This window comes from Liolophura sinensis, chromosome 3 (genome assembly GCF_032854445.1).
Source record: "Liolophura sinensis isolate JHLJ2023 chromosome 3, CUHK_Ljap_v2, whole genome shotgun sequence".
Lineage (NCBI taxonomy): Eukaryota > Metazoa > Mollusca > Polyplacophora > Chitonida > Chitonidae > Liolophura > Liolophura sinensis.
The window spans coordinates 22068292-22085196 of record NC_088297.1 but is presented as its reverse complement, the minus strand read 5'-3'; the positions used below and the strand labels follow the sequence as shown (position 1 = coordinate 22085196).

General features: G+C 40.9%; 1 protein-coding gene across 1 annotated transcript; it reads right to left on the bottom strand.

Annotated features, from left to right (window-relative positions):
• Positions 1-411: 411 nt before the first annotated feature.
• Positions 412-11300, bottom strand: LOC135464206 (diamine acetyltransferase 1-like). Its single transcript, XM_064741711.1, has 5 exons — positions 11182-11300; positions 9214-9265; positions 7080-7163; positions 5223-5368; positions 412-800 (listed from the first exon to the last, which is right to left on the bottom strand). Exons 1-5 carry the CDS (start codon positions 11257-11259, stop codon positions 633-635), a joined length of 528 nt encoding a protein of 175 aa, XP_064597781.1. The 5' UTR covers positions 11260-11300; the 3' UTR covers positions 412-632.
• Between the last annotated feature and the right edge of the window lie 5605 nt (positions 11301-16905).

Here is a 16905-nt window from a genome sequence, read left to right as displayed (position 1 = left end):
ACACCGACGCAATCCACAGGAAGACAACCTGTACGTCTGAGACAAGACTATGTTATCTTTCATACATGTAAGCCTAACTTGAAACTAAGAGCGTCCATCATTAAACTTCCTCATTTCAAATTTCCACAGATACACTTGACAACTTTCTGTGCATGAGCTTCCCAATCGTATATATCAATCTGTCAAAGTCAGTGCTCGACAGCTGTCACGGCGCCATCTTTTTGCAATCCTAAATGTGGCTTGGATGATTGTCTCATGGGGCTTCCTTTCGCTTTACACAGCTATCATCTTAGAGACCACGAGCTTTTCAACAGAGCACAAGACTCCACTTTCCATCTGTAGTACCGAGACAGCCTTTTTCCGTCCACAATAATTAAGCCACAACAACAACAATAACTTCTAACATTATTTATTTATTTCAGTGGTATTTCACTTGAGTGACGACGGTCAGGTTTATAGGGTGGACGAAAGCAAAGAGCCCGGAGTGAGAAAAACCACCGCATTTCTCGAGGTACCTAACAAAGCTCCTGATTTACAGCCGTAGCAGAAGTGAGCGCTGGCTTCGAACCCGCGACCTCACTGGCCATGGCCATTACAGGTGCTTCACTCCCCTGAGTGTTTTGATGGTTAGGTCAAGAACTAGCCAGTTTCTCCAAGTCATTTCGATTTAATATTAAGTTTCTCAAGGCTTCCGTCTCGGCCAGATCTTCTGCACCCTGACGCTTATAGAAGGCCAGTGACGGCGTGTTGTGCTTCAGACAGATAAAGAACATGGCGACACAGTTATTGTCCACGCCCACCTGAAACAAGTTACACATTCGAGAAACTCTCAACACAATAATATGTTCCATTTAACGGAAAGTCTTTAGTTGCATTGATGCTGGAATGTATTCTGTTACAGCGCAGCACATTATTCGGTTAAATATAGCATACATATTCTATTAATTTAACATAAAAATTGCATTCAACAGGATATTATGTTGAATATGCCCTGGTATTTTCTTATAATAACAGAATACATTCTGCATCACTCAGACAACAGACTCCCTGTTAAAATTAACAGATTAATTTTTGAGTCAAGCCTCAGTTTATTTATTCTTTTCATCGAGAAAATAGAATAGGCTGAGACCTTTGAAAACTTGTTTCTCCTTTTGGATTAAGCATTTGAACGGAACAAGTCAGTTGCGTGTCTATTCTAATTTATTTATATGTCATCTTATAACGATGTTAAATTGTCAGCATATGGACGTCGTGTATAAAAGATTACCAGTAGTTATCCATGGGCAATTGTCCAGATTAGAAGTAGTTATGAATGGGCAATTGTCTAGGTTACCAGTAGTTATCCATGGGCAATTGTCTAGACTATCAGTAGTTATCCATGGGCAATTGTCTAGATTAGAAGTAGTTATCCATGGGCAATTGTCTAGACTATCAGTAGTTATCCATGGGCAATTGTCTAGATTAGAAGTAGTTATCCATGGGCAATTGTCTCGATTAAAAGTAGTTATGAATGGCAACTGTCTAGGTTACCAGTAGTTATCCATGGGCAATTGTCTAGACTATCAGTAGTTATCCATGGGCAATTGTCTAAATTAAAAGTAGTTACGAATAGGCAATTGTCTAGGTTACCAGTAGTTATCCATGGGCAATTGTCTAGATTACCAGTAGTTATCCATGGGCAATTGTCTAGATTAAAAGTAGTTATGAATGGCAACTGTCTAGGTTACCAGTAGTTATCCATGGGCAATTGTCTAGACTATCAGTAGTTATCCATGGGCAATTGTCTAAATTAAAAGTAGTTATGAATAGGCAATTGTCTAGGTTACCAGTAGTTATCCACGGGTAATTGTCTAGATTGGAAGTAGTTACCCATGGGTATTTGTCTAAATCAGCAGTAGTTATCCATGGGCAATTGTCTAGATTACCAGTAGTTATCCATGGGCAATTGTCTAGATTACCAGTAGTTATCCATGGGCAATTGTCTACATTACCAGTAGTTATTCTTGGGCAATTGTCTAGATTACCAGTACCTATCCACGGGCAATTGTCTAGATTAGAAGTAGTTATCAATGGGCAATTATCTAGATTACCAGTCGTTATCCACGGGCAATTGTCTAGATTACCAGTAGTTATCCATGGGCAATTGCTTAGATTAGAAGTAGTTATCCATGGGCAACTGTCTTAATCAGCAGTAGTTATCCACGGGCAATTGTCTAGATTACCAGTAGTTATCCATGGGCAATTGTCTAGATTACCAGTAGTTATCCATGGGGAATTGTCTAAATCAGCAGCAGTTATCCATGGGCAATTGTCTAGATTACCAGTAGTTATCCATGGGCAACTGTCTAGATTAGCAGTAGTTATTCTTTGGCAATTGTCTAGCTTAGCAGCCTTTACCCATGGGCAATTGTCTAGCTTAGGAGTAGCTATCCATGGGCCACATTAAGATGTAAAACATTCTCGCGCACAAAACAACTATGTAACTTTCCATAATACCTGCGCAAATATCTAATATATCTGCCGAACTTAAACATGTAATATACCAGATAAATTCTCCTCACCTTCTGGGCAACTTACAATGTTGTGTTCCAAATAAACATCCCGCTATACACCAAAGCCACTTCCCATTTTACAGCCTCGAACTATACCTGAGTAAACTACTAATTTTACTTAAGTAACTCCACAGTATAGATGCATTATTTCTCTTGTTTATACCTGCGCAACTCATTTATACCTAAATGATTTAATTTCGCTTAATTTAAGTTAGTAATACAAAATCGGATTGGTCATTTATTTACGTTGACACTCCAATAAACTAAAAAAAACCACGCGCACTTGAGACTACACTTTTTCAGAATAGAACTGAAAAAGATTTAAAACAACGTCATGTAAAAGTACAAAAAAAAAATCCTATAAATATATCTGTTTTCGTCAGTATTGTAACAACAACACCAACAGCGTATTGTCGATGTATTATTAATGTATTGTCATAGAGTTTGCACAGCGGTTTATTATTTATGCGGTATACTAGTTTATACTTAAGCAGCTACACGGTATACCCGATTTTACTTCAAGAATTTACCACGATATACCTGATTAGACCTCAAGAACTTACCACAATATACCCAATTAGACCTCAACAGCTTACCACGGTATATCCGATTAAACATTAACAACTTACCACGGTATACCCGATTAGACCTTAACAACTTACCACAATATACTCGATTAGACCTCAACAACTTACCATAATATATCCGATTAGACCTCAACAATTAACATGGTATACTCGATAAAACCTCAACAGCTTACCACGGTATACCCGATTAGACCTCAACAACTTACCACGGTATACCCAATTAGACCTTAACAGCTTACCACAATATACCCCATTAGACCTCAACAACTTACCATAATATATCCAATTAGACCTCAACAATTAACACGGTATACTCGAAAAGACCTCAACAGCTTGCCACGGTATACCCGATTAGACCTCAACAACTTACCACGGTATACCCGATTAGACCTTAACAACTTACCACGGTATACCCGATTAGACCTCAGCAAGTTACCACAATATACCCGATAAGACCTCAACAACTTACCACGGTATGCCCGATAAGACCTCAGCACTTTAGATGTACCACGGTATACCCGATTAGACCTCAGCAACTTACATGTACCACAGTATACTTGATTAGACCTCATCCACTTACCACGTTATCCCCGATTAGACCTCAGCAACTTACCACGGTATATCCGATTAGACCTCAACAACTTACCACGGTATACCTGATTAGACGTTAACAACTTACTACCACATACTCGATTAGACCTCAACAACTTGCCACAGTCACAATGGGACTTCAACAACTTACCACAATATACCCGATTATACCTCAACAACTTACCGCAGTATACCGGATTAGACCTCAACAACATACCAAGGTATACTCGATTAGACCTCAGCAACTTACCACGGTATACCCGATTAGACCTCAACAACTTACCATAATATATCCAATTAGACCTCAACAATTAACACGGTATACTCGAAAAGACCTCAACAGCTTGCCACGGTATACCCGATTAGACCTCAACAACTTACCACGGTATACCCGATTAGACCTCAACAACTTACCACGGTATACCCGATTAGACCTCAGCAAGTTACCACAATATACCCGATAAGACCTCAACAACTTACCACGGTATACCCGATAAGACCTCAGCACTTTAGATGTACCACGGTATACCCGATTAGACCTCAGCAACTTACATGTACCACAGTATACTTGATTAGACCTCATCCACTTACCACGTTATCCCCGATTAGACCTCAGCAACTTACCACGGTATATCCGATTAGACCTCAACAACTTACCACGGTATACCTGATTAGACGTTAACAACTTACTACGACATACTCGATTAGACCTCAACAACTTGCCACAGTCACAATGGAACTTCAACAACTTACCACAATATACCCGATTATACCTCAACAACTTACCGCAGTATACCGGATTAGACCTCAACAACATACCAAGGTATACTCGATTAGACCTCAGCAACTTACCACGGTATACCCGATTAGACCTCAACAACTTACCACAATATACCCGATTTGACCTCAACAACTTGCCACATTATAACCGATTAAACCTCAGCAACTTGCCACAGTATACCCCATTAAACCTCAACAATTTACCACGGTATACCCGATTAGACCTCAACAATTTACCACCGTATGCAGGAGTAGACATCAAAAACTTGCCACGGTATACCCGATTATAGCTCAACAATTTACCACCGTGTACCCGATTAGATTTGTTTGATTGGTGTTTTACGCCGTACTTAAGAATATTTCACTTATACGACGGCGGCCAGCATTATTGTGGGTGGAAACCGAGCACAGCCCGGGGGAAACCCACGACCATCCGCAGGTATGGCTCGATTATACCACGGTATACTCGATTAGACCTCAACAACTTGCCACCGTATGCAGGAGTAGACATCAACAACTTGCCACGGTATATCCGATTATACCTCAACAACTTACCACCGTGTATCCGATTAGACCTCAACAACTTACCACCGTGTACCCGATTAGATCCCAACAACTTACCACGGTATACCCGATTAGATTCCCGACAACTTACCACGGTTTACCAAATTTTATCGCAGCAACTTCATACTCAAGCAACTTTCCATTATACCTGAGCAACTTTCTTCATCAGTGTTTTGCCGATCCCCTTCTTTCGGAACTCCGAGGATACATACAAATCTCGCATGTAAACTGCTCTACCCTCGTATGAGTAGTATATCATGAAATACACGACATAGCCGATCAAGCGAGGGGGGTCTGAAAGTACAAGTGTAAAGATTGTGTCAGGAGATTAGCGAGCCACACACCATAATTAGTGCTTCCAGGCAGTGAAGACGAATGTAATCCCATGCTTTCTCAGATATATTTTCTTTTGCTCATATGGGCGGCCTGTTTTAATATTTTGTCTGCCAGTTGAGTGGTACTGTTTTGTAGCAGAGGCTTCCACATTTTATTCTTAGCCTAGTTTTCTTTTTTATTTTGTTTAATTTTGTTTGTTTGTTTATTTTGGTTTTTTCTTTCAGGATATGGAGGCGGATTCACAGAGAGCAGAGAAAAGTCCCGCCGACATGGTTGTTTCACCTCGATCACCTGTTTGTCACTTTTGGGAAAAATTGGATCGCACAATCGCTATCAGGAATTTGACTGCAAATTGCATCAAGTGACGAGGAGTATCGGGTCTCACAGATTCAGGTACAGGTAGTGCACCCAAAAGTTACCGTGGAAATGTGATATGAATTGTCAATTGTGGCCAGCACTGATTATATGTACACTGATGTCCTGACAATTACTCCACTGTATACCGACATACCCCTTCATAGTGTTTTTCCAGAGGATTTCCAGAATGTTTCTCTTCCAGGACTTCGGCCAGAGCCCGAGAAAATCGACCGACCCTCGCCAGGTACCTGATAAATCCCCGGACAGAAGGCATCAACTGAACTTGCAAAAGCCGGGTTCGAACAGGCGATCTCACGCGCCAGGCACAAGCTGTTTTGTTGTTTTTTTCTCAGTGAACGCCATTTGTCTCGGTCAGAGAGGCTTATCTGCATAAAGTTCCTCTTATCCCTCCCATCCATTTCCCACCTCTACAAAACCCTCTCCCTTATTGATACTCAGACGTAAACATCTTTAGTTTGTCAATTTGATATGTGTAATACGCGTGTATGTATTCAACATGGATGTCGCACGATATGGCTGAAATATTGCCCACGTGGCGATATGCCAGTCAACATCGATGAGGGCTTTTGTGGCCTAGAGGTTAGCCTACTACCGCAGCACCATAAAAGCCTCTCAGTGATGAGATCACTATGAGTTCAAGTCCAGCTCATGCTGGAAGGTCTATCAGCAGCTTGCGGTTCAATGTGAGTTTCCTATTGACTCTTCCGGGTTTCCTCCCTCCATAACGTTGGCTCGCCCTCGTACAAGTGAAATATCCCTGGGTACGGATTAAAAGTCCAATCAAACAAATAAATGACATCAACATGTAAAGTATTATTGAATGTACGTAAAGAACGATGCTTGTGCGACAATGAGAAGAAAACTGCAGCTAGAATTGATTTTTGTTGGTTTTCTTGTTAAATATTCTACCTAAATGTCACTGATGGAGGAAAACTAACTTTTCTACATGCACACAGGTTCACCCCGTCGAGCAAGCGGAAAGTGTGTGCCACACTGGTCCATAGCACACGCCCGTCGGTGAACTTATTTAATCTCACCCATCAACGAGAACACGCCCAAACCGCCAAAACCAGAAAACGCCAAAACCAGAAAACCCCAAATAAGAATGCTCAAACGCTTGTCACCAAGTCTCTCCGAGAAAGTTAGTGACAGGGAAGTCCTTACCACGTGGTTCTCAGCTGCCATAACGCTTTACAAAGGAACTATGGTTAATTTTACTAAATAATGTTAAAACGATTGCAAAAGTGGTGCTGAATATGAGTTCAAATCAATTTTTCATGGTATCACTAACCTGTTTCTGAACGAACAGCATTAGGATCTTCTGCCACAAAACCGTAAAACCAGCGATCCTCTCCAAACCCATCCTCCTCCAACTCTGAAACATTTATTAATTACTTTATTTGTTTACTGATTGATTTATTTGTTTGTTTGCTTGGTTTACTGTGGTTTAAACCCGCACTCAAGATTTTTCCCTTGTACCACGCAGTTTAGATTAATAGGTGCATAGAAGAAACCTAATGTGACTTACGGCTGGATCAACCCACGGCTGGATTCGAACCTGTAACCCTGAAAGCCCCAACAAACCCAATTAAGGAATAATTAAAAAATATGCTACCTAAACTATACTCGCCCCTCCCCCCACTCCCCACCCCCCAAAACAGAAACGCATATATAGGTGGCGCTCAGGTTACACATAATTATGATACCGATTCCACAAAGCCATTTCTGACAAGTCAAAATTTAAGATCGTTTCCACTGATCACACAAAGCCACTTTTGACTTCAGTCAAAATTTAAGATCGTACCACCGATTCCACAAAGCCATTTCTGACAAGTCAAAATTTAAGATCGTCCCACTGATCACACAAAGCCACTTTTGACTTCAGTCAAAATTTAAGATCGTACCACCGATTCCACAAAGCCATTTCTGACAAGTCAAAATTTAAGATCGTTCCACTGATCACACAAAGCCACTTTTGACTTCAGTCAAAATTTAAGATCGTACCACCGATTCCACAAAGCCATTTCTGACAAGTCAAAATTTAAGATCGTACCACCGATTCCACAAAGGCCACTTCTGACTTAAGTCAAAATTTAAGATCGTACCACCGATTCCCAAAAAGCTATTTCTGACAAGTCAAAATTTAAGATCGTTCCACTGATCACACAAAGCCACTTTTGACTTCAGTCAAATTTAAGATCGTACCACCAATTCCACAAAGCCACTTCTGATTTAAGTCAAAATTTAAGATCGTACCACCGATTCCACAAAGCCATTTCTGACAAGTCAAAATTTAAGATCGTTCCACTGATCACACAAAGCCACTTTTGACTTTAATCAAAATTTAAAGATCGTACCACCAAATTCCACAAAGCCACTTCTGACTTAGGTCAAAAGTTAAGACCGTGCCAGAATGCTTCATATTTGGTACTGGAAGTTGACTTTTTTACAGGTTTGTCTTAAGATAAAATTCATGAGATACTCAAAATTGGAATTTATAACACCCCAAAACAAGCTACAAAATCGTAGCCAGAAATGGCTTTGTGGAATCGATCCCAGTAGCTGATTTAAGTCAAATTTAAAATATGATTTTCGAACTTGTCTTAGGCCCTAGAAATTAAAAATTCGAATACATTAAAGTGTCATCGTATGAGAAGTGCATCAAAATTACCACTACTATTGGCAAAAACTGAAAACTGTAACATGGTTTTAAATTAAAGATAACTCAAAATCTGCTTTGTGGAATCGGTACCAGAGGCTGACGTAAATGTCCACTTGTGACGTGGCCCCACGAGGCAATTTTAGACTTAAATCAGAATTTCACATCACTTTAAAATTGTTATTTCTTGTGTAACGAGTTCAAAATATTGATTGACAACGTAAATTCTGGGTAAGTTACGGTAAGACAAATTTTAATCAAAATGACGGAAAGGAACATACAAACTTTAAAAATCGAAATTTTAACTTAAGACTAAGACCCCTTCGTGATCCTGGACCCTGTGTCATTTTTGAATGAGCTGGTGTTGATTATGGCATGTTTACCGACATTTTAACTTCCCTTACTGTCTTAAAATGACAAGTATTAATCTAATTATCCTACTTTTGAACTCAAACTGATTTACCTACATGGATAAGTTTTGTCACCCTACTTATTCAGAAGGGGGCCCGTGGCTCATTTGGTTAGCCCGCTAGCGCAGCGTAATGACCCAGAAGCCTCTCACCAATGCGGGCCCTGCGAGTTCAAGTCCAGCTCATCCTGGATTCCTTTAGCCATACGTGGGAAGGTCTTCCAGCTACCTGCGGATGGTCGTGGGTTTATCTAACCATAATGCTGGCCGATGTCGTATAAGTGAAATATTCTTGAGTACGGCGTAAAACGCCAATCAAATAAATGAAATAAATACTTATTCACTTTAATATCTTACCTTCTTTAGTCAGTTTAGCATGATCCCGGTGTCCTTCATATTCAGCGAGATCCTAGGATAAGGCATAAAACAGTAGCATGAGCTTATTTCTAGTTCAGGCTGTTGAAATCCAACCAGCTTAATAATGTCTTTGGCACTTTGTCTTAAACACCAGTTGTCGGCTCATACCAAAGACATTAACAATGGCACCGGAAATTGCACTTGTCGCTGTCTCCAATGGCGCTCACCACTGACAGCATAAAGCACGGAAACGAGACTGGTTGACTCAAAGTCAGTATAATGTGACTGGAATGTTTGAATGACTGAATTGGCTGTCATGTCTGGTGTCCTCCGCCCCAGACATAATTCCGTGCTGACATGTACTCGCCCTGACATAAGAAGACACAATATATGTACACACACCCAAGGCCTCCTCGTCGATATACGGCTGGAAAATTGTTAAATACGACGATAAACCCCAAGCATACAGACATACACAAACACCAGCCACAAACACCATAAATATTCCTGGTGTGGGAAGTTCTGACCGCTCTGTCCCCCACTAGCCCTTGCGATAATGAGGTACATTCTTTTACGGTACCTTCCTTAGACTGCAGTCATAATGTATACTGTCGGTTTCTTATATATACATTCATCAGTGACGTAACGAACGCCCTGGCATGAAACAGCGAGAACTGGATTCGAACACGGAACTATATGAAGTAAATATGAAGCATTCCTAATCTACATGGTTTAGATCTAGATCAGTAGAGCATCATAACGGTGATGGGTGTTGAAAAATAGATCCCACGATAGTTTAAATGTGCTCTGACGTAAACAATCTTGTGATGAACTTGTTGCAGGTAAATTGTTAGCTCCGCCCATCCACCTGACAGCGATGGTGTTATGAGGTTATTCATATATATATATATATGTATGTAGTGTCAAACAACAACCAAGTAACACAATAACTAACACCACTACAGATTCAAAAAGATAGTACAAAACCAAGGGAGACAACTGTAATGGAACTGTTAGCCACACCGTGTTTTATACATATAAGCATCAATCTTTTTTCAGCATATGTTACACAATTATATTTACACATGGACGCGTCACAATCACAAAAGCGTGCGGCTGAGAAAAACGAAGTGCTTATATCCACTAAAACAGGGTATGTTCATATCCACATACATATATAGGTAAAACTCAGGCCTGGGACGCGAAGTAGGGTAAGGTGACATACATAGTCGTTATAATCACCACACAGGTTGCTTGAAAACAAACCCAATCCATTCAAATTCTCCATCACCCGTGCAAGCTGTCTTTGCTAGAAAGACTGGTGCTCACCTGGGCTACACCCAAACACCTCTTGGATTCGGGAGGATGGGGTGATTTAGATGTAGCTCTCAAATTTCTCTCGCTATAACGCGTATCATTGGCAGAAAAGGATGGTCACAATCCGTTTAAAAACCGGACAACATATACTTAGCCGACAAAAAACTCCAGTAATGTGCAATCATGTGCGGATTCGAACCCGTTATCTTCTGGATGTGAGATTAGTGGTCATGAAGGTGTACAACAGCCCTCAACGTGGACTCGCCCGGCGACAGTCCCCCTCGTCAAGGTCACCTGAAACACATGTAAACATCACCTCGGCTGTTGGGGAATTCACTTTTTTGATCAGTGTTTTCCGCTGTACTTAAGAATAGTTCGCTTATACTACGGGGGCCGACCTAATAGACGAAACCGGGTCAAACCCAGAGGAACCCACGACTGTCTGCAGGTTGCTGAAAAACCTCCCCACGTACGAGTGAAGAGGAAACAAGCGTAAGCTTTACTGGAACTCACAGCGACCGCATTGCCCTAGATGCTCCTCACTCAATCTGCTGCGCTAGCGCGCCAACACGCGGCCAACCCGTCTGAGAAACAGCGATATTCACAACGTGCTACCGGTACATGTATTTTGGACGTGATGCAAACCCGTACCTTTATCAAGCGAGCTAGTTCAGCGCAGTCAGTCTTTTCGGCAGGTCGGATGACGACTCCTGGGATGTCGGTGGCCATTTCTGCACCCAGCTGTTGTAAAAATGCTTTTTCCCACTCGTACAGTGTATGACCGGGCCGTGAACAAAGTACTCACACACCCTTGGTTTTCAGTGTAAAACTAGGTCAGATATAGAAGCAAGCTTTCTCAGTGTGAGTTTGAGGTCCCGCAAGCGTATTGATTTCCCTTACTATTTATGTAGTAAATTTGTCAACTTCAAGCTCAAAAACATATATGCCCTAACTTCCGCGCCGTACAATGCCATACCACTACATGCAGCTTGCACTTTTCTCTACAACATGTCAAAAATCAACCTAGCTTGACGCCCATTTTTGAGCTTTGGTTGCTGGAAGTGAAGCCATAGCATTTTGTTACCTTGGTAACCTCCAGGGGCGTTGGAAGTTACACTGGCTAAACGGTTTTCAGATCTATCCAAAAACTAACAAAATTCTGATATATTTTAACTAGGTGCAAACCAAAAAGTGCAGAAATTTATTTTGCATCAACAACCTAAAATGTCTGTATGGCGGTTTTATCCAATCAGTGCTTTTTCACTCTTTAGTTCGGAGGCAAATCTTGAACCCATTTCCCTGAATTGCCCATGTGTAACCATAAGGGCCTTCGGCAATCAGATATCAACAAATCTGCTTTCAACTACAACCTCGGTTTATGCTATACATAGCCTAACAATCAAAGGTTCAAAAGCATCGTCATCAAACAGTGAATATACACAACATATATAAAAACCCCAGTAAAGAAGATGAACAAATATTCAAAGACTATAGCCTGGACTAAAACGTGCATATTTCTTTGTATTTTATCCCTTTGCGCGTGCAGTTTTTTATCCGCGGAGCGAGATGCATGTGACTGCCATATTTGTGGAAGGTTCTTCCATGTACGACAATCTCAAAGATATAAAGCGCTGCCCCAAGCCGTTTTAGCGCATGCGTCGCTCTGTACCTGACGCTTTACGTCACAGCCATCAATAGACAAGCTTGACCTGTGACAGACACGTAAGCTTGTTTAGGCTTAGCCTCATCACGTGTGTCCTCCCGAGGATCTATTTAGTCAGCATTCATCAATAAAGTTGTTTTAGGTTTTGGTTAGAATCATGTTGTACATACTATACAGATGAAGACAATGTGTGTGTATTGAGTATTATTAGAGATAAAGATGGAGACGGATTGTTTGTGTTATCTGACATCACTTCCTGCCTTATCTCCGTGACCCCAGTGACCTCGATGTAAAGCGACAGGTAGAGAGCGACGCAAGCTCTATGAGTATAGCGTTGCCCGCCGATTACTGACCAGTAAGGGCTGGGGTTGTGTGTAGTCCCTATCTTGAAAATTCCCTATTCCAGGACTGAACACAAAGCTAGACGGGTCTGTCCAGTAGACTTTATGGTTAACGTGCCTTGTCCTTGTGCTGATGAGGATACCCCACAGTGTCCCAGCCAGAACATCCTGTCATAACCGGCTGCCGTTTTAGAAAGACTTTTATTGTGAGTTTGAATTATCATTTACTGTACAGATTTATAGCTCCTATGCCATGTATTTCCAGTTTGCATCATGCATCTCCATTTTCAGTATCTCATTTTTATGACATGACGCGCAAGTCGAGAACTCCAGAATGCGAGATTGGTGAAGCCGCGCGATTTTATTGCAAATCTGAAGCAGTTGTTGTTAAATACCGCACACGAAAAACCAGAAAAATTGCGCGGCTTTTGGCAATCTCGACTGTCGTGTTGTCGACCCGCGAGGTCTATGACGGGACGCGCGAGTCGAAAACTCGAGAGTGTGAGAGTAGCAAAAACCGCGCATTTGTTTAAGCTATTCTCGCTCGATTTTTAACAACTGAGCCAGATTAGCAATAATATCGCGCGGTTTCACTGATCTCGCATTCTCTACTTGCGTGTCCTGTTATAAAACCCGCGGGTCGAGATTAGGCGAACCGCGCAATTTTTTTCCCCTGGCTTTTGTTAATCTCGACTCTCGAGTTCTCGACCCGCGTGTATTAAAAGACGCGGCTCCAGAATGCGAGTGGCCGCTTTCGTCCTCAGTAACATAACAGAATTCTATGTAAACACTGGACAGATGAGAAAATGTCACAGCTATCTAGTTTCGCTTCGTTTTCTCGGTAAAATGTATGTCAACAATCCCCAAATACGATTCCGTATTTCTTTGGTCAACAGGAATGTAATAGTGGAGTTTTGAACCCGCTGAAGATACAAAGCGTCCTGCTGTACCACGTGACCAGTCAGAATCGTTGGGCAACTATTTTTGATTACATTTATCACAAAATGGGCGCCTGAAAAGGGTTTCCGAGAAAATTGTTAGAATAAACCAAGAATGCAGAAAATTGAAGACCTGAACCTTTGTGAACTTTAAAAGTTCCTGAAAGCAAAGCGGGTGTCAGTGGTCCATCCAGAAAATGTTCCGACAAGGGATGGGTAAATTAATGTCAACAGATTACATGATACAGGAGGAGTATTTTTACCTTTATCGACAAAAGAGTTCGAACTCGAAACTCCCCTATTGAAATGAAATTGGAAAGATGGAACCAGGACACTAGTTCATTAATTTTCGTGACATTCTTCTGTCCTCTGACAGTGCATGCTGAACTTTGTCTGTAGCGTATTTCCTTGAAGTCATGTAAAGGTATCAAATTTCATTTCAGAATAATCAATAGTTAAAACAAAAATCTGTTCGGTAGAATTGCCAAATTCCACCAGAAATTTCACAAACACAGAAATGAATTTTGTCAAAAATGGACGAAATAAGAGGTCGAAAATAGATCTGATCTATAAGCCATTATGATGAAGCCTTGTACCAAGCTATGAATTCAATTCTATGAACTGCTTTTTTCTTATTGATGAAAGTCCAGAAAAAGATACGCGAGCGACTGACAAGGCTGACAGACGAGGTATAACCTAGTTTTTTTGAAACAAGAAAGCATCAAAACTTTATCATGTACGCCATGACTCAGAGTAGCGCGGTGAACATTGTAGAGTTATTGATTTATTTCTTAATTTTATTGGTGTTTTAACACCATGGGTAGAGTCCGAGGGAAACCTACGACCATCCGCAGGATCATTGGAGAGTACATGTAGTTTCGAAGGTGGGGGGGGGGGGGGTTAACTCAATATCAATATTCATGTGTACAGCGACCTACAAATCTAGATGTTCATAAACCTGCATATAAACACAGACAGTACAACATCACGTACCATCACCCACATTAATAAGCCTGGTAATCTCCGCACAGTCTGATTTCACCCAAGGTCGTAGTTCGATATTCTCGTCAAACGTGGATACCAGACGCTGATTCACCGGCGGCCTTTCCTCACTCGCTCGCACAGGAGCTCTCAATTGCTTTTAGTACAATGTGATCTGTCAATCCTTATAATCTGACAAGGATCGAATTTTGAATTTCTGTGACACCGCCGTCACAGAGCAAATTGTGACCACATTTGAAGGTGTATCTGAGTTCTACCAATTATACAAATTAATACCTAAAATACACCTAAAGTACACCTCAGTGGTGGTGTACCTTGGAAAGAGTTGGTAAAAACTGGATGTCTGAGGTGTACTCAAGTTACAGCATGGGTGTATGCTGATGTACAAGGAGGATGTACCCGAGTGTAACTCACATTTAACACACTGTTTTCACCTTTATTTTGATAGAAAACAACCTCAAAACTTAGACATTTTCTGTAGGAATTGTAGATCAAGTTGTAAGTTTGTAAGTGCTAGTCTTTGTTTATAGTAGGCCTATCTGTAAATCTAACCTGGTTTACAACAACAGTGATATAAATTTACATGAGTCTTTCTCTGCTTGGTCAAAATTTAGGCCTACTCCTTTTCTAAGCAATTTAGAACTTAATAAATTCTGCACCAGGAAACATCCGTCAGTGCATAATTGGGCTTGTTTTCCGACAGCATAGACCTGCACATCTTTAAGGGCAGTCACCTTGGAACTGATCGAGGGGAAAATAGATTCATGCTCTCTGATTGGTCAATATTTGCCCAAAATATGGGAAATCAGCATAGGGTGAGCAAAGGCTTGTATTCATTTTTTGTAGATGCACAAACACTTGTAATTTTGTATTCACCAATTTTGTTTGCAGTAAATGTCCAAATCTGATTTCTTATTTTAAACCTTTTCAAGTCTCTAAGGTGTACCTGAGGTACAACATAATTTTTTCAACTTTCAAAGTTTCTGAGCTGTTACCTAAGGTATATCTTCTTAGTGCTTTTTTTAAGTGCTGAGGTGGCTCTGAGGTACATTTTATCTCATATTCAAAAAGTGTTCTAAGTTCAGGAGGTATATCTGAGGTGTATGCATACTTTTGGCTGATGATATACCTCATCTACACCTCAAACTGAGGTGTACACCTCAAGCCTATAAGAGTACTAGCTGTTGATCAGCACAGTGAAGGTTAAATATCATAAATATGTTTCCGTTAAGAGGTGAAAATGATAACTCACAAGACACAAAGTGTCGAATAGGTTATCGTCTCCACCTTTCAGGAGAAAAATATTTATGATATTCAACCTTCACGGAGCAATATTCTGTTTATATTTTGACAATATCATGATTTTGCATATTTGATCAAGTTTAAACAATGTTTTTAGCTGCCGACTTCCACAGACCTGTGTATATAGCTTGATGATGTACATGACGTAACTTGTTGCTTGACGTAGGAGTGTTAAAGTTGACTGCCTTTGTGTTATGACGTCAGTCGGCTAAGCTTGGACTGGAACGTCGTAAAACAAAATGTTTCTTTTTTGACATCATGGCGTCTGGGTGTGTAATACCACAAGTGACATCTAACTGAGACAGTGAGATATCATCAGTGCAGGAAATCCTGACATTTCACCGTTATATGAATAATAAAAGGCTTTTGTTCACTATTAACTAGATAAAGAGTATCTTTGACATATGTGAGTATTTGTGATATTTGATACAAATTTTCAATTTATTGAACTAGGTGTTAAAAAGGTCTGTATTTATAAGCACTTTTGTTCTATCGTGGCGATTTCCCCGGGCTTTACCCAGTTTCCTCCTATCATCATGCTGGTTGCCGTCGTACAAGTGAAATAATCTTGAGTACAGGGTAAAATTTCAATCAAATAAATAAATAAATATATGTTGATTGGCGGTTTGGTGGACGCTTTGGTGAGCGGATTGGTGGGTGTAGGGAATAGTAAAGAAACCAGAAAACCAGCAAGTAAATGACCATTATACTTCCTGACTAGGAGACGGAGCTGAATTCGAATGTAATATGTTCTAAGAAACTGGCTAAACCCTCAGACTGTTATACTTATAGCACCTAGCCGTTTACCACAACGACGTCGGAGGCTCGGTTCTTACGTCGGAAGGTTTGTCTAGGAAGGGAGTTGGGGAGGGGGGGGGGGTAATGTACTACTATTTATGCATTCACATGTACAGTCAGAATAAAACCCTGACTGAGGTAAACTGACAAGAGGACATATTCCACCGGTTAAATATAACCATTTGCCAGCTATCACACTGTCACCACTCCGGGGTGTATACGTACCTCTCTTCAATAGTCGTGAACCGACCCTTGATTACGAAAGTCCGGCCCCATGTAGAGGTCCTCCCGGCAAACTGAGCGGCCATTTGGTGAGGTGTAGGTCAAGAAG